This window comes from Camelus bactrianus, chromosome 3 (genome assembly GCF_048773025.1).
Source record: "Camelus bactrianus isolate YW-2024 breed Bactrian camel chromosome 3, ASM4877302v1, whole genome shotgun sequence".
Classification (NCBI taxonomy): Eukaryota; Metazoa; Chordata; class Mammalia; order Artiodactyla; family Camelidae; genus Camelus; species Camelus bactrianus.
The window spans coordinates 104,101,905-104,129,304 of record NC_133541.1 but is presented as its reverse complement, the minus strand read 5'-3'; the positions used below and the strand labels follow the sequence as shown (position 1 = coordinate 104,129,304).

The 27,400-nt window shown below is 43.9% G+C and overlaps 1 protein-coding gene and 1 long non-coding RNA gene across 4 annotated transcripts in view; one reads left to right on the top strand and one right to left on the bottom strand.

The window, feature by feature from the left end:
• Positions 1-21,302: 21,302 nt before the first annotated feature.
• On the bottom strand, positions 21,303-23,827 carry LOC141577104 (uncharacterized). The gene is made up of 2 exons (XR_012505677.1): positions 22,065-23,827; positions 21,303-21,693 (listed from the first exon to the last, which is right to left on the bottom strand). It is a non-coding gene; the product is annotated as an uncharacterized LOC141577104 (long non-coding RNA).
• The window catches only part of PRELID2 (PRELI domain containing 2), an 81,606-nt gene continuing 75,804 nt past the window's right edge, over positions 21,599-27,400 (top strand). Inside the window, exon 1 of one of the 3 annotated variants that reach the window (XM_074360872.1) lies at positions 21,599-21,919. In XM_074360872.1, coding sequence (XP_074216973.1) covers positions 21,845-21,919 — 75 coding nt within the window. In that variant the 5' untranslated portion in view covers positions 21,599-21,844. Of the gene's footprint in view, positions 21,920-25,808; positions 25,827-27,400 lie in introns of those variants that run through there. The other 2 variants (XM_074360873.1, XM_074360874.1) reach the window with 2 other exon arrangements.

Genomic DNA, 27,400 nt, shown 5'->3' with positions numbered 1-27,400 from the left:
TTCTTAACTATTTCCTAACTCTGTTTATGTTTCCTCATAGCTGTGGACTCTTCTGTCTTTCCAGGATACCGCAGAAAGGAACAATGTCAAGAAACCTTAAGTAGTCTTCTGATTTTTAACACGAACTCTCGACAGCAGAATCTGTTGGTTGGATGTGCAGGACAGCATTGCCAGGTTCACGATGTGCAGTGTTACCCAGATGGGTACCGCCCTTTGCTATCTCATGAGAGTTACAGCTATACAGACAGATATTTACAATATAGTTTGACAAGTTCTGGGAGCGGGGAATTACAGGGAGCATTTGGACCATGTAGAAGGGGCACCTAGCGTAGCCCAAGTGGGGTTAGAGAGGTTTCCCAGAGGAAGAGGTGTGAGCTTGTTGGCTTATTTTCCTTACCCTTTAATACTTTTCATCTCATAATAAACACACCTACTAATGATTACGTTTATTTATTCCGTCAACAAGTATTTATTGAGGACTGCAAATCTGGAGCTTACATTTTGGTAGGGGGATATTGACAACTAAAATATATTTATTTAGAGACAACTAAAAGATATGTATATAATACAGAATAAAAACATATATCTGATAAAAGTATCTATGTATGTATATAATGTACAGTGTGTTAGAAAATGATAAATGCTTTAACACAAAAAAAAATCCTTCTGGATGCAGGCGTGGGGAGTTGGGAGGGGGTGCAATTTTAAATTAATTTTGAGGGAAACCTCATTGAGAAGGTGTCCTTTAAATAAAGGCTTAACGGAGGTGAGGGAGTGAGTTGTGAAGGTATCTGGGGTAGGATTATTCTAGTCCATGGAAACAGCACAGGAAGGAGAGTGACGTGTATTTGAAGAGCAGCAAGGAAGCCAAGGTGGCTGGAGCGCTGTGAGCAAGAGGACAAGTGGAGGTCAGAAAGGAAAGCGTGTGTGTGTGTCTGTGTGTGTGTGTGTCAGTGGGGCAGGCAAGCAGGGAGACAAGGTAGGGGGCCTTCCTCTGAAACCACTATAAGACGTGGGTGTTACTGTGAGTGAGGTGCTGCTCTGGATGGGGTCTGTTTTCTGAACCCCCTCACACTCTCCTTCAACCCCCTCCTCTCACTGCTGGGGCAGGACACCTGCAAACTACACTTCCCAGAGTTCCTCGCGAGCAGGCGTCCTGTTAGTTTCTGCACTGGGAGGTACTGGCAGGACTGGAAGATGGGAGGAGGAGGAGCCTTCTGTGTCTTTCCCGATGAGGATCCTGGCAGCCTTCCCCACGTGGCAGCTGCACTAGCAGCAGGGGCAGCTGGGAACTCCGGCAGCTTGCTCCCAGCCACAGTCGCTTCAGCGTCTGAGTGCAGATTTGATGTTGCGCCATATTCCTTCTGCTCCACATCCTGGGGGAGGTAGTGGCTCCCTGCAGTTACTAAGCTTTGTCAGCAATTCCCTATAATATATATTCCCTCTCTTTGAAATACCTAGAGTGGTTTCTGGTTGCCAACTGATACAAATGTTTTGAGCAGAAGAGGGTCACCATCTGACTCATGTGTTAATAAGCCACTCTGGCTGCTGTGTTGAGAGAAGACTATAGGGCAAAAGTGGAAGTGGGAGGCCAGTTAGGAGACCACTGCAATAATTCTGGTGACAGCTAGCGGTGGCCTGGGCCAGTGTGGTTCCAGGGGGAAGTGGTAAGAATGGTTGGATTGTGGCTATGTTTGTCAGGTAGAGCCGTGAGTTCGACCTGCTGTCCTTTGTACTAGAAATACTGCTTATGACCTACTGTATGCAAAACATATCTGAGGTTTTTGCCTATGAGTGGAAATAAGTTTGCACAAAAAATCCACTTTCTGATTTGTGTACCACAAACATTGCCAGTGTGGTGGGCAGTGTCAGGGGTAAGTTTAGGGTAAGGCTAGTCAATGAAGACTCCTCTGACTATAGGAATTCCTTCAGCCTTAGAAACAAATGAGGTTAAAAATAACATTGTGATGCTGTGGTCAAAATAAAAAGAATGCTGTATCCTTTTAAAAATGTTTTTTAAAGTTTTTTAAAATTTCAAAACATTTTAAATGAATACATGTTTTCAAAAGGCACAACATTTATCCATTCATTAATTTTTTGAGCAATTTTTCACTGGATTTCTACTGTGTTTCAGGCATTTGTACTAGTTCCTCCGGACTCAAAGGTAAAAACACACTTAGTACTTATCGTTAATGAGATTACAATCTCAGGCCTCTAGTCAGCATAATGAATGAATCTGGCTTCACAGCTTGCAGAAGGCACTGTTGCCACCCTTTGCTGCTTCCTCCAGTGACTCTCGGTTTCTCTGCTTGGCTAGCTTAACTGGGCCAGTGTCGGGGCTTTATTGCAGAATTTGTTTACTTTCTTTTTTTTTAACAAGCCTGTATCAGCTGTACTGTGTGCAAGACACTCTTCTAAGCACTCCACACTTAATAATACCTTGAATCGTTCCAACAGCTGAATTAATTCGGTTAAGAGGTTACCTCCTATTCTCACACATGCTGTTCCCTTCCGTTCCACACCTACCCAGACTATAAACCCGCAGGCCCTTTCTGTGATCCTCAGAAACATCTTGCCTTGCTAGGCCTTTGTGAAAGTAAGAGCCTGTATGAAAATGGGAGCTGATACTGTCTGGTAGTAATGAGACAAACTAACTTGGCAAGGCCTTTTTTTTTTTTTTTAACTGAAGTATATAGTAGGTTACAATGTTGTGTCAGTTTCTGGTGTACAGCATAATGCTTCAATCATACATATACATACTTATATTTGCTTTCATATTCTTTTTCATTGTAGGTTACTACAAGATATCAAATACAGTTCCCTGTGCTATACAGAAGAAACTTGTTTATCTATTTTATATATGGTAGTTAGTATCTGCAAATCTTCAACCCCCAACTTATCCTTTCTTACCCTCCTTTCCCCCCAGCAGCTATAAATTTGTTTTCTGTCTTGAGTCTGTTTCTGTTTTGTAAATAAGTTCATTTGTGGTATTTCTTTTTAGATTCCACATATGATGATCTCATATGGTATTTTTCTTTCTCTTTCTGGCTTACTTCACTTAGAATGATAATCTCCAGGTCCACCCATGTTGCTGCAAATGGTATTATTTTATTCTTTTTCATGGCTGAGTAGTATTCACACACACACACACACACACACACACACACACACACACACACCCCTTCTTTATCCAGTCATCTGTTGATGGGCATTTAGTTTGCTTCCACGTCTTGGCTGTTGTAAACAGTGCTGCTATGAACATTGGGGTGCATGTTTCTTTTCAAATTAGAGTTCCCTCCAGATACATGCCCAGGAGTGGGATTGCTGGAGCATTAAGTAAGTCTATTTTTAGTTTTTTATAATTCAGCAAGACTTCTTTTGCTGATGGTGCTGGCCGCTTTCAACCATCCTGCTGGTTCCTCCTTCCTCTTCTGCTTTTCCACCCCTGTTCACCCTCTGTTTGTATTGCTCTGTTAGGTAGAATGACTCATCTTCAGGGCCCCTGTTCCCAAACATGGCTGGGCCTCAAGGCCCATCTTCTCCTCCACACAAAGAACTGCAGGGCCAGGGGTTTCCCTTCAAGACCCCATCCTTCTTGGAAGATACTTGTGATTTAAAATGGTTTATCTCCCCCTCCCTTCCTGTCCAGAAGATTCTGTCGGGTGGGGAGGGCAGAGTCCATACTCCTTAAACCGTTGTCCCTAAAACAACTCTACCTTTTTTGTTTTTATTTTGGCTTCTTTTTTTTTTCCCAGGTAAGATCCCTTTTGAAGAGAATGTGGCATGTTTAAAATATTTTTTGAAATCCACATAATTTACCTTTCCAAAGACATCAATTAAGCTTACATTTATAGGAAATGTGATGTTGTTCTTATGCTAAGTCTTTTGAAAATATGAACCACTGTATAAAATATTCATTTAGACCTGGGCCAGTGACATTTATAAGACATTTCTGGGGTTCACCAGAGCTTAATCTGAGTGAATTTTATGGTAAAGGTAAAGTTGAAAGAAATGTTCGCAGTTGTTTTTATCACCTGTCCTCATAAGTTGCTTCTCCTCATTTTCTAATTAAACACAGTAATTACAGAGTGTTCACATTCATGCAATTATGTGAGGGAGAAATGGAGTTATGTCAGGTGTTGGAATTACGGCATGTAATTACTGCCTGTGTTAAGGGACATGTACAGCCCAGAGAAGAAAAGACCTGGAACCATGATGCAGTAGAACTTCCTCATTGCTTGGGGTGGGAGAGCGGGGTAGGAGGTGGGAATGGGGCAGTTAAATTGAGCCTCGACAGAACTAGACTCAACACTATCTCCTTTAGCACCACGACGTTCCCCTTAGCATCCCTTTTGTCCAGCGGCTAAGCACTTCTTTCCCTGTCAACGATTGTTTCTCAGAAGATTGGGCCACTAATTCACACTAAAATGTGAATGGCTAGTGGATTGTTGACCATGTCTGCTTTTAGATTCAAAGTGTTTTATTATTGAAGGTGTCCTGAGAGTCAGGCCATGTGCAAGACACAAGGAGCCAGAAGATGAAACAGACAGTGTACCCTCTCTCAGGCACATTATAGTCTCACAGGGAACCAGAGATATAAATAAAACGTTGTGAAATAAAATTAGAGGTGCCCTAGGAGAGGAAGAGAGCAGAGAGTGAGTGACTCACCTTTACTTATGGGTCTCCTTCTTTCAGCCATGAGCTCCTTTAAGGGCAAGAAGCGTGCCTCATCTATCACCGTATCCCCAGCGCCTCCTACAGCGCTGGCTGCATGGACGGTGTTCAGTCAATATTTGGTGATTTGGTGTTTGCAGAGACAGGACATTTGGTTGCACACACAGGGCCTTCAGTGTCTTGTCTTATGGGCCAGTGACTTGGGAAATTTCACAGGTAGACAGCTTCTAAAATGGGTCCTAATGGTCCCCACCTCCTGGTATTCCTGCCCGTGTGCAGTCATCCCCTTGAGTTGAACTAGACTTAGTGATTTGCTTCCAACAATAGAATAGGGCGAAAATGATGGATGCCACCTCTGAGAATGGGCTGTAAAAGACCATGACTCTTCTCTGGCTTTCCTTGCTCTCTCACCCAGTGCCCAGCTGCCATGCTGTGAGCTGCCTTGTGGAGAGGTCACATGACAAGGAACAGAGGGTGGCTTCCTGCCAATAGCCAAGAAAGAATGGGGGCCCTCTGTCCAACCACCTGCTAGGAACTGAATCCTGCCAACAGCCAAATGCATGAACTTGGAAGGGGCTCTTTGCCTCATTGAGCTGGAGACTCAACCACACCTGATGTCTTAATTGCAATCTTTGTGGGAGACCTGGAGCCAGACCCACTCAGCTAAATGCTGCCCGGATCCCTGGCCTCCAGGATGATAAACGGAAGATCATAAATGTTGTTTTAAGCCAGTAAGTTTGGGGACCATCAGTCCCATAGGGATAGATAATCAGCCCAGGGTACGTCTACCTTCTGTCTAGGTCCTTATTAATAGATCCAAAGGGTTTCCCCATGAAGATGAATACTCACAGTCATTTGTTCTTTGTTTAATGCTCCATTTATTAAACTCATAAATCTAATACCCCAAACTGAAAACCAATTTTTCTTGGGGCTTTTAAACATTGATTACAAATTTATTAAGCGTATCATTTTAAATAATTTGAACTAACTGCTACTATATATTTAGAATGGCAGATCCTTTTAAACACTTCAAAGCCTTAATTCATAAACATAAAACGAAGACTATAGAACTTGTTGCTATAGTTTCACTTAAATTTACTCTGAGGCATTCATATCATGGGTTTTAATGCCTTTCTTATTTCCCTTCTTGTTTTTCTATGTTTGTTTTGACATACTGTCAGGGAATCAGTATTATGACTTTTATTCCTTTCCTTGGGTCACAAAATTCTTAGCGGCCCCTGAAGAAAAGATTACCTTATCAGAACAGCTTAGACTGCAGGACTTGGTTTATCGACTGATTAGTTCTTGGTTATACTTACTTGTTTCTCACAAGGTGATTCTAACCCAAACCACCTTTGTTCAGTAAGCTTTTCTTTAGTTAAATTGTATCTGTTAATGTCAGTGAGACTATTTCAGGCCTTATCTTATGCCTCAGGTTTTAATTTTGCAACCTGATATCTAGCTCTGGTTTTTAAAAATTATCGCATGGCCATTGGGATGTAAGCCATTATCTTGTCACACTCGAACATTGATTTTGTCTCTCGGCATTTAAACCTTACATCTCCCTTATTCTCATTGAGACTCAGTCTCCTAGGACTTGGGAGGTTGAGTCTGTGTAGTTAGCGCTCCTTTGCAGGTCACTGGCCGATGCATCCTACTGGCCGACACCGCGGAACCGGCTTTCTGGTTGCGTACCGTGGGCGCCCACCCAGACGGAATAGTCCTTTGTGTTGTTGGCATCTGCTTTTTCTGGGGCTACGTGGCTTACAGTTTCCAATGTTTCTTCTTCTTAACAGGTAGAGCAAGCATATGACTGTGTTCTACAAACATACAAGATTAATCGAAGAAACAGCAAAGCCTCCTAATTATTAAGCTCTATACAAGATAAACATGATCTCGTACAGCCACCATTTTCTATTGCAGTGATCTCTTGGGCAGGCATCATATTGACTTTTCTATTTTGAGTCATTTTGAATTCATGCTTGTTCACAAGACTCGTCCTATAAACCATGATGATGGTGGTGATGATGGTGATGGTGATTTTATTGCTCAAATTGTACCTTCATCTTAAGACATATTATCTTTTTTTCAAACGAACCAGACTAAACAATAGTTTTAGGGTTGTACATTTGGGTGATAAAGACCATAAAAGAATACAAGAAAGTCATTATTCTAAAAGTGAGGATGTGCAGAAGGCGAAGGGGGTGGGGTCAGAATGAGGCTCATGGAGGGACCTTAGGGAATAGGTGGCAAAGTTCTAGTTTTTGACCTGGGCAGATATTTGATGTGTGTGTGTGTGTCTGTGTGTGTGTGTGCGTGTGCGTGTGTGTGTGTGTGTGTGTGTGTGTTGTATCTGTGCTTTATTTTTACAATAAGAATTTTATTTTAAAAACTGTCACCGTATGGTCAGTAGGGAGCCCTTTGTGTTGACTTCTTTATCCTTTATTATTATTATTTTTTGACTCCTTTGTCCTTTCTAGATTGCTCCTGACATTCTTAAAAACATTCTTGCTTTTTGGCAACAATAGGATGTTGGAGAAGTGTTCTGAATTTTTTTTCTGTCCTGCATCATGAAATTAGCTGTCTTTCAAAGGATTCTGTTTCCTCTTAATAGGAAATAATTCTAAAGACCAGGAGCTAGGCTCTGGGGGTGCACACGAGAACGTGTGGTGAGCAAGAGTGCCTTGCTGCTGCTGCTGGGCCACTGAGAACTGAAAACACGCTTACTCAGGGCATCATTTCACAGTGATATTTCCAATTTAACTTATGGTATTGCTATTCTGTACTTTTCTTGTATTATATAAGGTTTCATCAACTATAAGCCTTAATCCTGAATTGACTTTTTTTTTTTTTTTTTTTTTTTTGGTATGATGAAACTTCTGAAAGGAGTCAAGACATGTTTTATATCACATTCTCCTCTTTGGTACAGTAATTCAGAAACTTCTGTCATTCATATAATTCCTTTTTTTTTTTTGGCAAATTTGCCAAGATCATCATTTTGTATCACCTATGTTATCGTTTTCTTAATATTTTTATTGAATCAACATTAAACTGACCCCTTAAGAGAATTATTTTCATAGTAAGCAGTAATATCTGTGGAATTATAGGGTTTCCTTAATGAGATGTATACTCTTCTAGTATCCATTAAGATGATGATATATGAGTATTGGAATTTGAGGGGACTCAATAAATGTCATCTTCCTCTCTCAAGTTTAGCACCACCTGAAAGGTAGACAAGAATCAGGAAAAAGGTACTCAAAATATGAGGTTTATTACTAATAAAATACGTACATGGGAATTTGCTTGGGTGCTGGACGATTGTGGTCTCCCTAAGAGTGGACCTCAGGCCTGGACAGACACAGCCTCCTACAGGTCATCCTGCGTGTGGCCCCATTTCCCTCACAGCCAAGGACAGAGCACAAGTGTCTTCCCTGGAGGAAACAGACTCACAAAAACGAGGAGAGAAAGACTGAGCTACCAAACTCACCAACTGGGCAGGAGCGAGTGAGGGAGCAGCGAGGGGCCGGGAACACTAAGCTGATGGATGCTTCTATAAATAAAACACAAAGTCAGGGGAAATAACTACCAAGTTGCATGTTTGTCCATGTATTGAGTCAAGACATCTAAATACACCTTTTGGGGAGTCCTGCTCTTGTGAACTTTATCTGTTATACTTAGAGGGACAGATTTAATGTAGAAGAATCTGTCTGAATCCAAACCAGAGTGAGTCATATTGACAACATACGTATACCATCTGGGCCACTTTTCAGACACTATCGTTACAAAATCACAATCAAAAAGTTCTAGCCCTTCTTATGTCACTGGTTGTTTTTTGGCTACACTTGGGCAAAGTCTTACGAGTTTTCATTCTTCACTTCCTTAAATGAGTCAGGAATATTTATCCCATTTGTACATTTTGATACGGTAGCTTCCTATGATCAAGCTCCATAGAATGACAGTGCTTAAAGGAAACAGTAGAGACACACTAAGTCTCCCTTGTACAGAGATGAAGAAGCGAAGGTCTGAAGAGGCAAAGGGCTTGTCCAAGATCACATCCTACTTAACTGACTTAACCCCAGAATTGGAGTCTCATTAATTTTTTAATGCTGCCCCTGGGCCTTTTAAACATTAAGTCAAAATGGGAAAGCAATGTGTCTTGGCAGAGAAAAATTATTTCATATCATTTTCTATCTCTTATATATATATAGTATTTTTCCTCTTTAACGGAGGCACTGGGGATTGAACTCAGGATCTCGTGCATGCCAAGCACATGCTCTAACACTGACTTACATCTCCCACTCCCCTAAAATACATTTTGAATCTCTCCATTCTTTTCCTTATTCCATACCATTACCATAGTGCAATCAACACCACCTCCTGTTTGAATCACTGCAATAACCTCAAAACAAGTCTTCCCCATTTCAACCTCCAATTAAATTTCTTCTCTTCACATGAGTTGTTCACTGGGATTTTTTTTGTTGTTGTTGTTGTTGTTTTTCACCACCTTCCTTATACTCACTGTATTTCTGTTGCAAAAGACAGAAAAATACAATTCACACGGTGGATGTAAGTCAATTTGGGCTAAGTTACGCTACAGTGAAGACCAACTCCAAGATGTCAGTGCTTTTATTTCTTCATCTTGGTTGATGGGAGCTCTGCTGTCGGTGATGTGAAGATCTTGGGTTGACAGAGTCTCCACTGTTGGGAATGTATGTGGTTGCCGTGGCCAGGGAAATAAACGTGATGGGGTGTGTGCCAGCTCTTAAGGACTTCTGCCTGGAAGTGACATAAGTTGTCTGCTCACATTACATTGGCCAGATCAAGTCTCATGTCTGACTTAAAGGATTGAGGAAGTGCAGTCCTACCAAATGTCCAGGAGAAGCAGAACCAGGAAAAAAAAAAAAAAAAAGACTAGCACTAATGACTCTTTCACTGGCTTTAGCTAGAAAGGAATGTGCTGTGTGTGTTCACATGGCTGAACAGTTCATGGGTAGATACCATCAGGCACAGTCTAAACCAGAGCTTGAAGAGTGACAAGGGGATCCGTTTCTTGATGGAGCCGTCTCTCTGTTGTATGTCATCCCCCTCCTTTAGTTTCAAGGTTGTATCTTCACAACACTCAGTGCGGTGGATAGGATAGCTTAAGCCAAACCCCTAGATGGAGACTTGCTGCTACGATTGGTCTCACAGAGGTCAGGTTCCCATCCCTGAACCAACTGAATGCATCACTGGCCAGGGAGGTGGAACATGCTGTTTGGCTTAGCCTAGGTCTTGGCCCCATCCTAGCACAGAGGGATGGCAGAGATGTCTCCAAAGTACCACTGCAGTGAGTGTGGAAAGACTGTGCCAATATTCTCCGGGAAGACTTGGATTATGGTTATAGAAGACTGTGGACTGATGCTGGGTGAGACACTAACCAAAGATATCTACTGCTCTTTTCTTTCAGGTCCCATGCTTAATGTCACTTCCTCATGAGGGCTTTCTTTGGCATACACACCAACCGTACTAGATTCTCCTTTTACTGTCTCCCACCAGTCCCTTTACTTTTCTTTCTAGGCAAAGTATGTAATTTTGTATTTATTTGTGTGATGATTTGTTTCATATTCGTTTCCCTCCCTTGAAGGTGAGGTCCTTGAGGGCGGTAACCACTGTTGACCCTTGAACAACATGGGTGTTCAGGGTGCCAGCCCCATGCGGTCAGAAATTTGCGTACTGCTATTTCTCCCTAGAAAACAAAGGAACTGGTGAATAACTCCCCCAAGAGCAGGAAGCTAGAACAGTTTGGATAGAATCAGGACTCAAACCCTGGTTCTTTTTATTCCCCATACGGTGATCTTCAATAAAACACCAACTTTCCCCTGCAATTGGTTAATTTGAACATCTGTAAAATGAAAATACAGGTACTGTATTTAATGAAAAAAATCTGCCTGTTAAGTAGACCCACGCAGTTCAAACCTGTGTTGTTCAAGGGTCAACTGTATATCTATTTTGTTGGGTGCTGTTTCCTCAGCATCTAGAAAACTGCCTAGCATGTCATAGCTCCCAAAAAACATTTATCAAGAGAAGTAACAGCAAACACTGCATGTTGGGTATTAATAGATTTTCTTTATTTTTTTTTTAAATTGAACTGTAGTTGATTCACAGTGTTAGTTTCAGGTGTACAGTAAAGTGATTCAGTTATACAGATACATACACATATATTTTTTCAGATTCTTTTCCATTAAAGCTTGTTACAAGAAATTGAATATGGTTCCCCGTGCTATAGGTAGGTCCTTGTGGATATTTACAGATTTTAAGATAAAGACCTGGGGCAGAATTTTGGAGACTTGGGCTTAAAGATACAGGGCGTGGTTTGTCTCAGTTAACAAGTAGGTACATTTTGTTAAGACGGTAGGTAACAGACTGGACTAATGGCATGGGTTCTCAGATACTTCTGCAATAACCTTTAGACTGTAACAAGATGAGAAAAAAAAACAAGTCTGTAAGAATCTATAAATCAACATAGCATATTAAAGTGTTATAAAAAACTAAGCACATCTGTACTTTTCACCCTTCATCCTGTCTAGAAGATGAAACAGAGTCCTGTTACGAACTGGCTTGGGTAAGTCCTATTGGTTGACTTACCTAAGATTTTAAGAGACTTTAAGATTTTATTTTTATTAATCACTGTTGTTTAACTACTGAGAATTTTCATCTTAATGCAAACTTTCTTGTATGTATCTGAGTAAATGTGTTGGGCGTCAGCTTCTTCATCTGCAAAACGGGTAATGACGGTGTCTGGCTGCTGTGGTGAGGATGAAGTAAGTTAGCTCATGCAGAAGACTGCTCAAAGCAGCTCCACAAGGAACAGTGCCTGGCTTGCATCAAGTGCCCAAGGAATGTTACCTGTTATTGTGAACAGCTTGTATTAGTGCTTTATTTCCTTTATTATTTTACTTGAGTAGCAATTTCCTATACCAGAGAACTTGTTTATATATTGTCTTATCTGAATTGCAGAAAAGATTCAGCACTTAGGGTTTGTAGGCTGCCAGAAATACGTGAAATGTTAGACCGAGCCCCATCTTTGAGAAACTGGCAATCGTGTTTCACCAGAGTACTTTATCCTCTGGCTTGATTTTAGAAAATACCTCTCCAGGGGGCTAAATTTGGATTGTTAGGGTTTTGGGGGGGTTTTTTGGTTTTTGTTTTATTTTTTTGTTTTTTTTACGAGTTAGGATTCTCTAGGTTGTAAGTAAGCCAGCTCAGACTGGCTTAGACTACAGAGTGGATTTGTTAGCTTATGTATGGGGCATTGAAAATTGCGTGGTATTCGGTCCACAGTGCTCACCGAAGGCCCAGGTTTTCCCATCTGTTGGCTTCTGTCATCGCAAGAGTGGCATCAGACCAAGGCTGTCTCCCCATAGGATGTCTGCTGGCCAGAGTGAGAGACACTTCCTTGCTCATATTCCAGGGGAGGAGGAGTTAATTAACAGAAATCCCCAGTAAACCTCTCTTCATGCCTCATTGGTCCATTCTGGGTCAGATGCCCATTCTATTGCTCATTATTGGCAATGAAGGTCATCCCTAGGCCAGTAAGGCCCACCACTGAAGCTAGGGGTGCAATGAAGACCTGAAGGAAATCAGGTTCTATTTTGAAGACAGAAGGACAGAATGAAGTGGGGAGGTTATAGCTCAGTGGTAGAGCAGATGCTTAGCGTGCACGAGGTCCTGGGTTCAATCCCCAATATCTCCATCCCATAAATAAATAAACAAACCTACTTACCTCTCCCAGAAAACAAAACAAAAAAAAAGAAACGCAGAATGAATGCAGAGTAAACCAGTTCCAAGCCCACCACCCTTTGATGGGAGAACCAAATCCTACTTTTCCTTATGTTCTAACATGTTCTCTGCCAGCTGCACCAGAGATGCTTAATGAACACTGCTGGAAAGAACGGATAGTAAATAGACCTATGGAAGAATTATTTATTCCCCTTATGTAAGCCTCTAGAGTCCTAGGAATGTTTGTCTCAGGAACTAGCATGACCAGTTTTTTTCTTGTGTAACCGCCTTCCTTCTTGGCAACAGGACCACAGGCTCCCTCCAGTCCCAGGAGTGCTAGAGGGGAGGTTCGCACTGGCCCTTTCTTCTGGCGTCCCCTGGCTGACTAATTATAAGCTGTGATGATCCTCATTCGTTCCCAGGTCATGGGGCATCTTTTGGCTGGTTGGTATCGTATGTCACAGTAGATGAGTCGGTCTCTTCAGATTTATGCCCAGAGAAAGTGGCATTTAAGCTTCCTCTTTATTCCAGCTCAGAGGTCAGGGAAGCAGATGCTGATGGTCTCATTAGCATCTTGGGAGGACTAAGAATGATCTCCTCATCCTTTACCTGTCGTCTAATCTGTTGTCCCAGGGAGACCGTGAGAGCCTCACTGGAATGTTATCTCATGGAGAAACAACAGGCCGGCCTCGCCTCCTCCTCACCATATGTAATCACAGTGGTAATAACTACAGGTAAAAAAACACAAGTCTGTTTTGCTTAGTCACAAGTAACGATAATGTTAGGGTGCATGTGCCATAAGTAAACTGGTCACATCCCTGGAATTAACCCTTTGACTTGCATGCTCAGTGTCTGTTTAATTTGTCAGTTTGCTGGGGCTGCCATAACACGTAACAAGGAAGAGTCCATGTCTTAAGGGCAGGCTTGGGATGACCAAGTCCAGACAACTACTGCGTAACATCACTGGTAATAGTCATTTGAGCTCTTGGGAAGCTGAAAGCAAAGTCAGGACGCACTTTATTTATTCTGAGACATCACTACCACACCAATTAGATATGCTCTTACTGGTGAGATTAGCCTGACTGGTGAGCAGACAGAGGTGGGAATCAGGCAGTTGCTTGATGGCTTAGGTTAATCCTGACCTGACCATTTTAGGAAAAGAGTATTTTTTCCAACCAGGAAAGAATTATTCAAAGTCCTTGTACGAGTCATCTGTTTCTAGGGGCAGTTTCTCCAATATCTATGTTTCCCTCCTGAATTTCATTTTCTCATGCTTTCAGAAGTCACTGATACCTCTTTCGATTGACTTACTCTTTCTATAGAAACGTCAGTGCCTTTAATCGGAAAGCTCTTGCGTGCTCTACCATCAAATCATTTCAGTTTTCTCCCAGTGACTTTGTATCTGTTAGTTCATACTTTTGCAGATAAAAATTTGAGGAGACAAGATTCTCCTCCCTTCGGATGAGTTAATTCACCTCTCCAAGCTTCAGTTTACTCGTCTGTCAGCTGTGGATAATAATGTTGATGGATGGGGTGGTGCTCCCCCCAGACCCCCTCTTGAGGTCCTGGGCTCCCCCCAGCCCCCATCCAAAGCTGTGCCCCTTCCTGGGAGCGGTCCTCCACTGTGCCTCACCCAGCTCCCTTGCCTCAGTGGGGGCTACCCAGCACCGCGGCTTCCTGTAGGGCTGGCTGAGATGTAGTTGGAACCATATTTTGGGGTAGTTTATCTCTTTGCCCAATCCTGCGTTCTTCACTTCTTTATGATTTTATCTCCTCAAGGTACTCCCGGTTGTCCTGTATGTCACTGAATGAGGATAGTCTCATTTCTGCCTGGTCTCATCAACCAGACAGCCAGTCCTTTGAGAAAAGCAGTAACTAGCTCAAGGCTTAGTTCAGCTGTGTTAAGTTTGCTACTTGTCTCTAAACCCACTCTTCCTTTGCCCTGGGGCTTCCGTGTTTGCTTCCTTTCCCTCCCACCATTCCAACTCTCCAGTGCCTCACTGCTCACACCTTCCCCTAGAAAAATAGGTGGGAAGGGAAAAGATGGTAAACTTACGCACCCCAAGGCTGAGTAACCAACAAGGTCCTACTGTATATGTGCAGCACATTGAACTACATTCAATATTTTGTAAAAGCCTATAATGAAAAAGAATATATATATATATATATGAATCACTATGCTGTACACCAGAAAGTAACAACAGTGTCAACTCTATTTCAATAAAAATTTTTTTTAATTAAAAAAAAATGAAGCACACTGAGGCTATTATGTTACCCCATAGCTTTCTAAGTTACACTTGTTTATGAATTCTTTCTGTGTGCCTTTGGTTTTATTGTTACTATTCTCTGTATTAAGACCACAATGGCCCTTCAGTAATTTCCAGTCTTTAGCCTGGTGTGAGATCAGTGTTTCAAAACTGGTCTTTCCAGACGGGAAATATCTTAGATTCTTTTAAAATGCATGTCATTAATTGCTGCTGCTATCACAAAGAAAATTTCCCCTTTGTACTAATTCCCTGAGGTGAATTGGCCTTAAAGGATGCAATTTTACCAGAAAAAGTGAATAAAATTCTTGTTGGATTTCTAAACAATCAAGGTGGAAAAAGTAAAAACAGAGAGTTGAAAATATAAATGTGAAAGCTCCGATTTTGAAAGTCTCAGGAGTTGGGTTGATTCGCAGATGGAATAAGGCCTGGCAGGCAATAAAGAGTTCTCTTTTCTTTTCTTTTTTTCCCTGGCATATAAACTCATAACAGTTACATTTTCCCCCCACGTCATATTAGGTGTGAGTCTCAGTTAAAAGTGATAGAAAACTCAAGTTAAGTTAATCACAAAAGGAGATTTACTGGAAGGATTCTGGAGAAACTCAGAAAATGCAAAGAACTGTAGGACACAAGGATTCAGGGACTAGAACTGGAGATCTGGTTCCACCAGACCCTCTCTTCATTGTTTATCTGTGCTTGTTTACGTCTGGTGTTGTGGGTTGATTCCATCCTCCAAAAGGTGCTGAAGTCCGAGTGCCCAGCACCTGTGAATGTGACCTCCTTTGGAAAGAGGACTTTAGCAGATGAGCAAGTTAAGATGATATTTCAGTTTGTTGGGGCCACAGATGGGGTGGCTTCAACAACAGAAATGTATTAACTCACATTTCTTGTAGCTAGAAGTCTAAGATCAAGGTGCTGACAGGGTTAAATGGTCCTCAGAAATGATCCTAACTTTTTACCCAGTAACTACCCTTCAAGGACTCTAAAAAAGAGCAATGAAACATGCTGATAAAAATTTACCCACAAGGGTTTTCATGACAGCAAGAGTCCATATCCTGTCCCTCCCCAGCTCAAAGTTCTCAGTAGCTTCCCATTTCGCACAGAGATAAAGCCGAAATTTTCGCCCTTGGCCTAGAAGGCTCTCCGAGACTTACATCCTTATTACCTTTCTGATCTTATCTCCCAGGGTCCTGCTCCAGCCACCCTGGCCTTAGCTTTCAAATGCTCTGGGTAGAGGAGGGCTGTCTTAGGACCTTTGAACTTGCCACTCCTTCCCTCTGCCTGGAGTGATCATGCCTCAAATATGGGCATAACTTTCTCTCTTCTTTCAACTCTTCTACGTAAATGTCACTTTGTCTGGGAGGTCTTCCCCTCTGTCCTATCCCAATTTATCATCCTTCTCCCCCATTTTATTCTTTCTCCTTAGCCCTCCCACTTGGGTAATACTAGATGTTTTCGTATTTCTTTTGCTAGGCATTGGAATTTGACGACCTTCTAGGCCCTCGGTAACATATCAGATGGTAGGGTGACCTGCTGGCTCTTTGCCCTGAAACGTTTCCTCTCTGCCTGACTAAAGTTCTCACACTTACTTTGTGTTGGGCTGCACCCCACAGGCCTGCAAGCCCCGTGCTTGCCCAGCTTCAGGACTGAAGAAGGAGCCCGGAGTCAGTGACAGAGACCTCAGTGGTCTATTGCACAGGGGATCTTACATCTTGGGAGGCAAGGTCCTGGAGTTACATCCCACCGTGTGCAGCAGGTGGAGGGTAGGACAGGGCAGCAGTCTGGGAGAGGGAGAGTAGGGGAGTGTGTCTTATCAGTTATAGAGGGAACTGACCTCAGGTTACCAGGCACACCAGCACAGGGGCACACCCCTTTGGTAAACTCTCTTAGTGGAGATAGTGCTGATCTAAAGATCAGAACTCTCTGGGGCTAGAGGCAAGTATGTAGGCATTTACTGATTAGGCTCTATGATGTAGAGGCAAGGGAGGCCATGTGAGTAGGGTGTAGGTGAAGGAGGGACTGGTCGAGCAGGGGATGTACAGAGAGCAAGAGAACCACCATCTTGGGTGGCCTGATCATATACTTTGACTGTCTGATCAACTGCATCCTTACCCAGGGAAACAGAAGTCTGGTTCAGTGGTGCCATGGGCCTGACTTACCCTCCATTGTAAACTTGTTCTGAGGTTTTGCCTTGTTCTCCCTGCAAATTTCTGCTTTGTACCCTTGTACCCACCTTACCTGCCTGGAGTTCCTGGTCCACTTCTGAAATCTCAGAGAGCTAGAGGGGAATTGAGAGATCATGTTGGTCCACTTGGTCATTTTGTTGATGGAGAAACTGAGGTGCAGGGACAGGAAGGAATCTGCTCAAGGTCATAGTCTACATTAAGTACATTCATGAATTTATTCAATATATACTGTGTGCCAGGCACTTTGCTAAGCACTTGTGAAATAAGAGGTAAAAAATCCATATTGGTTTCTGCCGCCCTCCCCTGTACCTCTCTCTCTCCTGTCTTGACCTTCTTGTGGTATGAGTTCCTAAGACCCTTGTAATATCCTCAGTGATAGGAACACTAGGAGCATCCTTTACTCTAATATTTGGTCTTTGCCTCCATTCCTGACACCAAGTTCCTAAATCCCTTGGAATTTCCTGGGTGATAAGGGTGTCTTTTGTTCTGATGAGGTGACTCTGGAGGAACTCCTGGATGGGAGTTGATCACCAGAAAGACCAAATCAGGATTAGAAGCTTGGAATTTTCAGCCCCCCCCCCCATTCTCCAGAGAGAGGAGAAGGGCTGGAAATGAAGTTAATGATGGGTCATGCCTACCTGTGATGAAGCCTCCATAAAAGCCCCCAAGGTATGGGGTTTGGAGAGCTTCCAGGGAGGTGAACACATGGAGGTGCTGGGGCAGTGGCATTCCCCAAGAGGGCGTGGAAGCGCAGCGCCCGTCCCCACCTAGTCCTACACATGTCTTCTATCTGGATGTTCATCTCTATCCCCAAACATGTCCTTCTACAATAAACTGGTAAACAGTAAGTAACCTGTTGTCCCCCCTGACTTCTGTGAGCTGCTCTCGCAAATTTAACCAAACTGAGGAGGAGGTCGTGGGAATCTCCGATTTACAGCCCATCACTCAGAAGCACAGGTAACCATCTGGACTTGTGATTGGCATTTGAAGGGAGCGGCAGTCTGGTGGGACTGAGCCCTTAACCTGTGGGGTCTGATGCTGTCTCCAGTTAGTGTCAGAACTGGATTAAATTGGAGGACACCCAGCTCGTGTCACAGAAGTGCTTGGTGTGGGGAACAACTCCCCCCAGTCTGGTGTCGGAAGGCCTGTGATTGTGGTAGTTGTGTGAAAATAAAGGAGAAACACAAGAGGACTGAGATTTTTCCTACTTGGCACTGGATAGGGAAGAGTGAAAAACACAGTTTTTTCCAGTTCAGTGGAGAATTTACATTATAAGACAATTATAAGATGGGATTAAAAAAGATCAGTGATGGTGATGGTCAGAAGAGAGAACTGAACCAGCATGAAAAGAGCGAGAAAAGCAAAAGGGCAAGAGGACAAGGAGAGAGGGTCAGAGCTGAAGCTCTCCATCCACTTAAACCTCACAGCATGTATAAAGGGCCAGTCATCCACTCATTCCACCAAAATGTGGATGTTCTACTACTGGGCCTCACCTTGAAGATACGAAGATGAGTTTGGTATCTTAAAGACCAAATAAGGTCATGAACTTGTGAGGCTGGCTAGCAGATTTCCAAGCTGAAGTCCCTGACTGCTTAAGCCACCCAATTTCAAAGCAAAGGGAATTTGTTTCACAGGCCTTCTCTCTTCCCTGGGGACACAGCAAGCAAGATGAAGGCGGTGCAAACTTGCTGTGATTCTGACCCACAAGATTACTTGATGGTGGCCTCCCTTGTCAAGCCTAGCACTCTTTTTCAACTTCAGGATTCCCAGGTGTCCTTGGGACGGGCAGGTGGCATTTGTTTTAACACATGTTACTCAGCCAACCAGTCCAAGTACAGCCAACAGGTGCTGGGTCCTTTAATCTTTCAGGACATGGCTTTGGCCTTCTGTGGCCAGATAATCAGGAGTGGGTGAGCAGCTGTCCAAGGACACATTCTGGAAGAAATTCGTGGTCAAGGTGGAGTAGGGGCAAAGGGCCTAGCTTGGCGGAAGGGATTCCATTTCACACCCAATCTCCAGCTGCTGTCGGGTAGCAGAGTCAGATAAGGACATCATAATCTCTCCAGGTAAATAACCTCTCTTTTGTGGGCCTGTGTAATCCCCCAGGGAGAGTGGTGTTTATTTCCTGTAAGGAGGGGTGGGTGCTATAGTAGAGTTGCTTTATACATACATTCAACATGTACTGGCTTTGGTATCTGACACTCCACCCCCACTTCATTCAGTATTTCAAAGAAAAGCTGCTCATAGGTTTAGTAAGGTGGGGATTAAGAATTAACTTGTGGGTTTAGCAATTTGGTCATTGGTGACCTTCACAACAGTAGGTTCTGTGAAGTGACAGGGACTCGAACTGACTGGAATGGGTTCAAGAGATCATAGGAGCAAAAATGGAGCAAAGAACTGGAATAGAGCTGGAAGAAGATAAGGGATTAGCAGTGGGTTTGTTTTTTAAGATGGAAGAAATCACAACGTACTTGTACGCTGGGTGTAATGATCCAGTGGAGGCAAAACTGATGATGCAAAAAAGTGGGTTGGATATGGCTCAAGATGTCCTTGAACAAGAACGAGGACAAAGAACCTTCAGGAATTCAGTAGAGCTGTGTAAGGGAGGAGGAAGAATTATTCCTTGACCTTGTTAAGGTCCCTGGCTGGATCTGAAAGTTAAAATGACAAGGATGGAGTAAGAGGAAAAAAGCATACACATTTATCATAAGTTTTTTAAGTAAGTGTAAGTGACATGGGAGCCTTCATAAGGAAATGAGACCCTGAACAAATGGTTAAATCTTAGTGTTCTTATTCTAGGTCTGATGAAGAGTGGGCAGCTGTGGAGAAATATGACAGGACAAAGGGTGTGAGCTAAGTGCAGCAAACTGTGGAAACTTGGCAGGGCCTGTTTGTTCGGATTCCTCCTGGTGACCCTTGATCCTGGAGATAAAGATGCTTCTTACCTCCAGGTACAGAGTGGGCTCCTGTCACAAGAGCGTTTTATGAGCTGCTTCAGGGAAAAGGGCAGGGGAAAGCCAGAGAGGTCTTCCTGCTTCTACTGTTTTGTTTTGTTTTAACTCTTTCAGCTTAAAATATTCAATATGCTAAGGTGCCACATTTTAGGGTACTTTGTTCTGAATGCTATCCGTTGTTTTTTAAATATTGAATATTAACATATAATTTTCCAACTAAATAAACTATATTTAAAAAGGTAATAGGTATTCAAAGGCATCGCTTCCTAGTTACGTTATTATGTTTCCAGGGTCTGTGTTCTCACAGTTAGGTGTATTGTATGTAGTTGGTAGAAATAACACCATGCCAGTTGTTTGGAATTGGCCATGGTGGCAGTATTGACACCACAGAAATCATAGCCATTAGAAGTCAGGGACCTTTTTTTTTTTTTTTTTTTTTTTTTTTTTTAAAAGGAGAGCTGTTTGCTAACCATCTGCCTGCCCACAGCTGGATTTGGTGGACACGTGGAGAGACTGGCCCTAAACTAAGTGCTGAAAGTTCGTCCACAAGAGCAGCATTGAAAGCAGGGCATTTGGACAGGTGGGTAGATAGATGTGGTAGAGAGACGTTCCCTATTTATTAAGTGGAAAAGGAAGCAAGGTCATCTCTTGAGAATAAGGCTGGGAAGGGAGGTGTTGGAGGTTTGAGGTGAGAGGAGCCTAGGACAGTAAGTGGATTAGAGAAAGGTAGTATTTTTGTCTCGCACCATTAAAAAGCCCCTTGAGGTTAATGGTTATGAATTTAAGGAGAGGCCTGTTACAATGGCTGTGTATTTTCCTCCAGTCTCTTTCAGTGGCTTAGTCGAGTAAGCGGAGAGTGGATTTATCCAAGGCTAGGGTTTTGCCAGATAAGTATGCCAGGGCCCAGGCACAAGCGAAATTGTAAAATTATAAATGTAAAAGCCACCACCAGAGACCTTCCTTATTCATCCTAGCCAAAAGCATGCCACCCACCTGTACCTTTAACATTATCCTGTTTATTTCCCTGTTTTGTTTATTGAGTGGTAAGTCATCTGGCTCACTCATCTTACTGACAGCAGGGGCTGTGCTTTACTTACTGCTGAATCCAGTGTCTGCGACAGCGCTTGGCACATAGTAGGTGCTCAGAGAGCAGTATGTTGCATAAGGTATTGGATTAATGGATTCACTTGCTCGCTCTCCTAAAATCTGTATGGTTGACTGAAGAATACTCAGAATTCTTTTTATACCCCTGTGTTCTTGCTCCATGGTGTTTAAACTTTAGTGAGCATAGGAATTTCCTTACGGAGTCAGATGCAGATATGGACCATTTTTAAGTACTTGAGACTCAACCTAAAGCCTTAGAGGCAGCTGCCCAGGTCGTGCGAGTAACGCGTTTGCTGTCCTTTGTCATTCCGGATTTGGCAACCGGAGGAGGGTTATATTACAACCCCTAAACTTGGACGGCGGGTAGTTTACGTATTTATTATTACTTTTTCATTGCTGCAAATAGCGGCTTAAAGCTCCAGGCGAAGCTATGACAGAAAAGCCCCAGTAGCAAGGTCCAAGGCTCAGGGATACGTAGTGGCGGCTCGCGAGCGGAAATTTGGGTCTGCGAGCGTGGCCGGGGCCGGGGCGTGGTCTTCCAGGGGGCGGGGGCGGGGCGGGGCGTGAGCAGCCGGGGCGGGGCGTGAGCAGCCGGGGCGGGGCGTGAGCAGCCGGGGCGGGGCCGCTCCCGGAGCCTCCAGGCCCCTCCAGCCGACACCGCCCGCGGCCCCGCGTCTTGAGCGCCTTCCGCGCGGGTCGCCCAGACTGTACGCCGGCGGAAGGGGGCGGGGGTGTGACCAGCTGTCTGTTTCTCTGAGTGGACAATAAAGTTTCGAAAGTTTGAAAAAGGAGGAAAAAAAAAAACCCCCCCCCCCCCCTTTGGCTGCCCGGGCGTGGACGCCTGCAGCCAGGGACAGACAGCTCGCGCGCCGTGTGCTCGCGGAGGCGTGGTTCGCGCGCGGGAATGGGGATCACCGTGGACGTGCACCAGGTGTTCAAGTACCCCTTCGAGCAGGTGGTCGCCAGCTTCCTCCGAAAGGTACTCGCCCCACCCGGCCGGCCGGGGCTCGCGTTCTCGGGCGCTGCCCCCGTGGGCCCTGTGTCTGCGCGCCGGGCGCCCGCAGCCCGCCGCTCGCGTCTCCTCCCTCCCGCTCCCCTCCGCCCGCGCGGAAGTCCTCACACACCGTCGGCCCCTCCAGCTACGGGTTTCGCTTCTGGAATGTGCCAGGCGAGGGCGGCGGTGGATTTCCTCGAAGGCGCCCCTTCCAGGATGAAGGAAAGTCTCCGGGCATGGCACCACGTTCACACCCTGCCGCAGCTGGAAAGAGAGGCTGCAGGGGAGGGAGAGTCGCGGGGAACCGAAGCCCTGGAGCCCCGTCGAGGTTGCACACGACTTGTGGATCTTTCCAGTGTATCGTTAACTCCTTCAAAGCCCTGGGCGCCGTTGAAGCCTAGTTTACGCAGCGCTGTTCTGCCACCTCACTGCTTTCTCTTTTATCAAACATTTGTGGGTGTTTGGGCAGATTGCTTAGCCTCTCGGTGCCTTAGTTTTGTAACCTGTAAAATGGGGGAAATGCTAGTACCAACTTCAGGGGTGGTTGTGAGGATTCAAGTGAAATAATTTCTGTCAAGTGCTTATTACAGTGACTGATGCTTAATTAGTAAGTTCTTCAGAAAACTGTTAGTGTCTTTTCTGCTGCTGTAACTCTGAACCCTCGGCTCAGTTTTCAGTGGTCCCAGGGCTCCTCCTGGGACTGTGGCTCCTGGTGATGGTAGAATGGGAAATTTCTTTGAAAAATCAGAAGCACCCAGGTCTGGAAGGTGGGACCCCCAGATTCTATTCTGGTATCTGCCTTTAGTTGGTTCACTTGATGACCTTGGTCAAGCGTCATCTTCTCTGGGATCCACTTTCTGCATCTAAGATGTGTTGACGTAAAAAAATGCACCACCTAAAAGTTGAGAATTATATTTTATTTAGCGGACTTGCCGAGGACTTCAGCCCGGGTTACCGCCTCTCAGGTAGCTCTGAGAGACTGCTCCGAGGAGGCAGGGAAGGAGCCAGGGTATGTAGGAGTTCAGACAAAAAAATCAGGTAGTTAGATACTGAAAGATTACTGCTAATTAAAGAAAACCAGACATCTCAAGTTAAATGAATTTAATGCTTTTCTGTGTCTGGGAAGATGCAAGAGCCTGGGCTCACTGAAATCATTCCTTTGATGTGCACCTTCAGTATCTAGGGCCAGTGTCCAGTTTCTCTCCATCCTGAATCCCCTCAGGGTTCACCGTTGGGAGTGGCTGTAGAGGATGATGACTTAATGGCCACAATATACTTTGTTTACTTGAAATGGCATGTGGCATTCTTGGTCCACAGATAACAGTGTTGTATCTGAAGATCTTCTTTCAGCTTTCACATTCTTAAGCAAGATGTGCAAGAATTGTAATTTGCCTTGGGCATCTGCCACTGGCACTGCTCTCCAAGTGCAACCTGGAAGCTAAACTGAGGGAGATGCATTTTTTAAGTGATAAGACCTTTCCTCTATTAGAGGAAGTGATGCGGTTGGGAGCCCAGGTCACAGAGGAGTGAGTAGGATGCTGGTTAACATGGTGTTGCCATGGAAGCCTTTTGGGTGGGCAGGGGGAACATTGGCTTGTTGGTATTGTTCATTCATCTCTAGTATCTAGAATAGTACCTGGCACTTATTAAGTTCTCAAGACAAATCTGATGAACGATGAATGAATAAGTGAAAGAAAGCACGAATTACAGATCTGATGTAGACTTTGCCTTAGGCCAGGCTTCTGGCCTGAAAGAGAAACACCCCACACCCCATTTTTGTTAGGACTGGTACTTTTGAAGTGTGGAGTCCCCAGTGCCACTGCTCCTTTGGAAAGCCTTTCTGAATTGTCCTCATCAAAAGGTGATCTCTGCCTTGTCAGAGGGGCTCTTTCTCTGGGCCTGGGTGACCATCTTCTCCAGTTATGCAGTGGATAGTTACTTCTGCATGTGTCTTTTCCCTCATCAGACTCTATAAACTTTGGGGCTCACTCCTGCAGAAGCACGGGGCACAGTGCCAAGCTCTCATTTACAGAGTACTTGGCATGTGTCAGGCTTCCGGGCTAAATGCTTTTCTTTCACTCAGTAGGTGTTTAGTGACACTTTCCTGCTGTGTGCCAGGCTCTGTGCTGGGTGCTAGGGCATCAAAGACAGACCCTCTTCTCATGGAGCTGGTAGTCTCTAGTGGGTGAGACCAACATTAATAAATGATCAGCAAGCGAGCCCACACCTGAAGTTGATGATGTGAATTGACACAGGGCAAGTTCACGGTGCTGTGACTGAGGATGGGGGGAGACCAGCTGAGGTCCCCGAGGACAGCCATGAAGAAAGGCTTCCTCAAGAAAGTGGCATTTGCGAAATGATGGTGGAAGCATGAGTAAGAGTTACCTAGGCAGGAGGGGCAGGGGGAGGAAGTGCTTTCACAGACTGTCATGTTTACTCCTCACAGCAGCTTCAGGAAGTAGTTATGATTGACTTCCAGTCCATGGTCTGGAGAAACTGAGGTTCAGAGAAGTTTGAGCAACTTTTCCAAGTTCTGACAGCTAGAAAGTGGGAGAGCCAGGATTTCAACACATCTGAATCCAAGCCCACACCCCTAATCACCAGGCTGAGCTGCTTTGCACGCAAAAGGTACTCAGATGATTATTGAGAGACTAGAATGTTGCAGGCTCAGCTTTGCCATGCCCTTTACCCGTTCTCAGTTTCCTTTTGTCCGTAGTCTTCTCTCAGGGTTTATTCATCTTGGTGAACCCACTGTGTCTGACATAAGGGTGTAGCTTTGAAGCATGGCACAGTGAGAAAATACAATGTTTCAGTTATCTATGGCTGTGTCACAAATCACCCTTGTGATTGAGTGGCTTAAATCGATGAAAGGCTTTTAATTCTCATGACTCTGCTGGCTGACGGGGCTCAACTGGGTGTTTTTTGAGTGCCATGTGTTATAACTGAGGTCGTTTCCCTAGCTGCCTTCAGTTAGGGTCCAGAAGAATTCTTATAATTAGCAAAGTGCTTGGGACATAGTAAATAAAGACTGATGACGTTTTGGAAGGTATGGCTAGGTTTAGAGAGGAGAATATTTGCAGAAAACGTCTAGGATGGGACAGTGTTATCTCCTGGGACTCTCCTCATGCATTCTTTCTATTCGCAAAGCAGTCTTTGAGAGATCCTGGGTGGAGCTGTATGAATGTCTCTAAGATATCATTAAATCCATTTGCTGTGAGACTTTACAGCTTACATTGTTTAAAGCCATGAACTGGAAGTCAGTAGACCTGGATTCCAGTCATTGTACTTCATTAAAAGCAGTTTTGGGGTGGCTTTGGGAGACTGTTTTCAACAGTGTATACTATGCCCTAGTGCAAATTAGAAAGGGGCATCGTTTAGGCGGTCTGCCCCATAAGCTCACAGTAAATGGAACTAAGGGGAAGTATATGGGACTATTCATCATGTTAGAAAAAGGTTCTCCTTCCCCTAAGTGGCTGTAGCCTTGTGCCCACTAGCCTGCTTGACTGGAAGACCTTGTGCAGTGAGCCACATGCACAACTGTATAAGACAACCCTACTGTCTTAATTTCTCATCTGAGAAATGAAAGGCCTTGTACCCCACCCGACTCCCAGGATTGTTGTGAGGATCAAATGTGTAACAGTTTGACAAGCATGTGTTTTTTTTAAAGCATGAGGTAGTAAGAATGATCCTTTTGGCAAAAGACACTTTCATTTATCTTTTAGTCTTTATGTATTTTTTTTTTTTATTCAAGGGAAAGCACTTGGCAGAAGGGACAATCATATGAGGATACCTGGGAAGCATTTAATCTGATTTTGCACAATGGTATGTTTGAGGCTGCTGCAGCAATGAGGAAGTTCTGTTTTAAACAGAGTCTACTGATCTATGGCTTTTGGTATGTGAGGACTTGCGTTCTGAGTTATAATATACTACTGCTTTTAAAACCTGAGAAATGTTTGCTCCTTTTACACCTGCCTGTTGGATACCACAGGCAGACTATTAGCTGCGTGTTTTCAAAGCTAAGTGGCACCTTGAAAACAAATACCACAATAGTCTTTGTTCATGGAATACAGTTTCTCTCAATGAACTCTTCACGGAGGAATGCTGTGAAACCTGAAATGGTTTATTCATCAGATGCTAAACTGTGCTTTCCGTGAACTGTTGTGTCAGTGCTCTTGACAGTGTATTTTGGTTTCTTTCTTTGTATGACTCTTCGCTTTCTAGCTCTCATCACGTATACAGCTGTTTCCTTCCTTTTACTTAAAACCATCTGCAAGAGAACACACTGTTGCGTAGATGGGTTCACTCTTCTCTGGCAGCTCACGTGGGTCTGTTCATAATGGGCTTGCCTCATATCAGCTGGATTCAAAGACATCCTAAATTTTGACAATCTGAAGTTTAAAGTCATTAAAGGACCCAGAGAGCCATTGTCTGGCCTGGGCTTTTCTTGTTTATATCTCAAATGAGGCCGGAGGAGGTGTAATTTTCCTTACAATAGAGTTACTCAGGTTGATTTTCTTCTTATGCTGTAAGTGAAAGAGCCATTGTGAATAGTGAGTGTAAGCTTCATGGGCAAAGGTTTTTATCACCTGTTTTTGATGTACCCCGAGAACCCCAGGAGATCCTGGAACATAGAAGGTACTCAACGAATCCTTATTAAATGAAGGCATGAAACTGCACTCTCCTGGGATTTAGCCCTGCGTGGCTTCAGACGAAGTCATTGTGGGGTTCTGTAATGTGTCCTTACTTTGGGTGCTGTAATAAAATGGGCAGGTTAAAAATTTTCTTTGCTTCAACACAGTAGCTTCAGGTTTTGTTTACTCTTGCCAGGAGCCTGATGTTCTGAACAAAATGGTTTCAGTGTTTACCCTTAAACTCATAACGGGATTTATGAATGGCTATTTCCATTTAGAGTAGAAAGTGGATTGGGTAATTAATAATGTTTCCATTTCTGATCCTGTCTCTTCTCTTTTGCACGTCTGAGACTTCCACGTGTGGCATGTCTCTCCCTGCTGAGCTCTTGATATATTTGCAGGGGGAGGGGGAGCACCCACATTTCCAAAATAAGTGGTTTGAGAAATGATAGACCTAGCTTGGTATAATGGTTATTTATTCTTTTGCTCACACTGTAATAGTCTTTCTTCGCTTTTATCTTCCTTTCCTCAGTTCAACTAGAAGATTAGCACGACAGGAAGGAGGAGGTGAGGAAGGGAAGAACACGGGCTCTGACATCAGTTGAGGGACTGAGGGCTTCTCGCTGTGAGTTTGGGCAAGTCTGTTTATTCTCTGCTTCAGTTTCCTCATCTGCAAAGTAAGAATAATAATATCTTCTGGAGTTGTTGGGGGAAATTCAATGGGATAATGCCCACAGTTGCATACAATATACATAGTTTAATGTTGCCACACAGTAGATGCTTTTAAAGTACTTGTTAAAAATCAAGATAGTAATACTAACAAAAATAATTCATT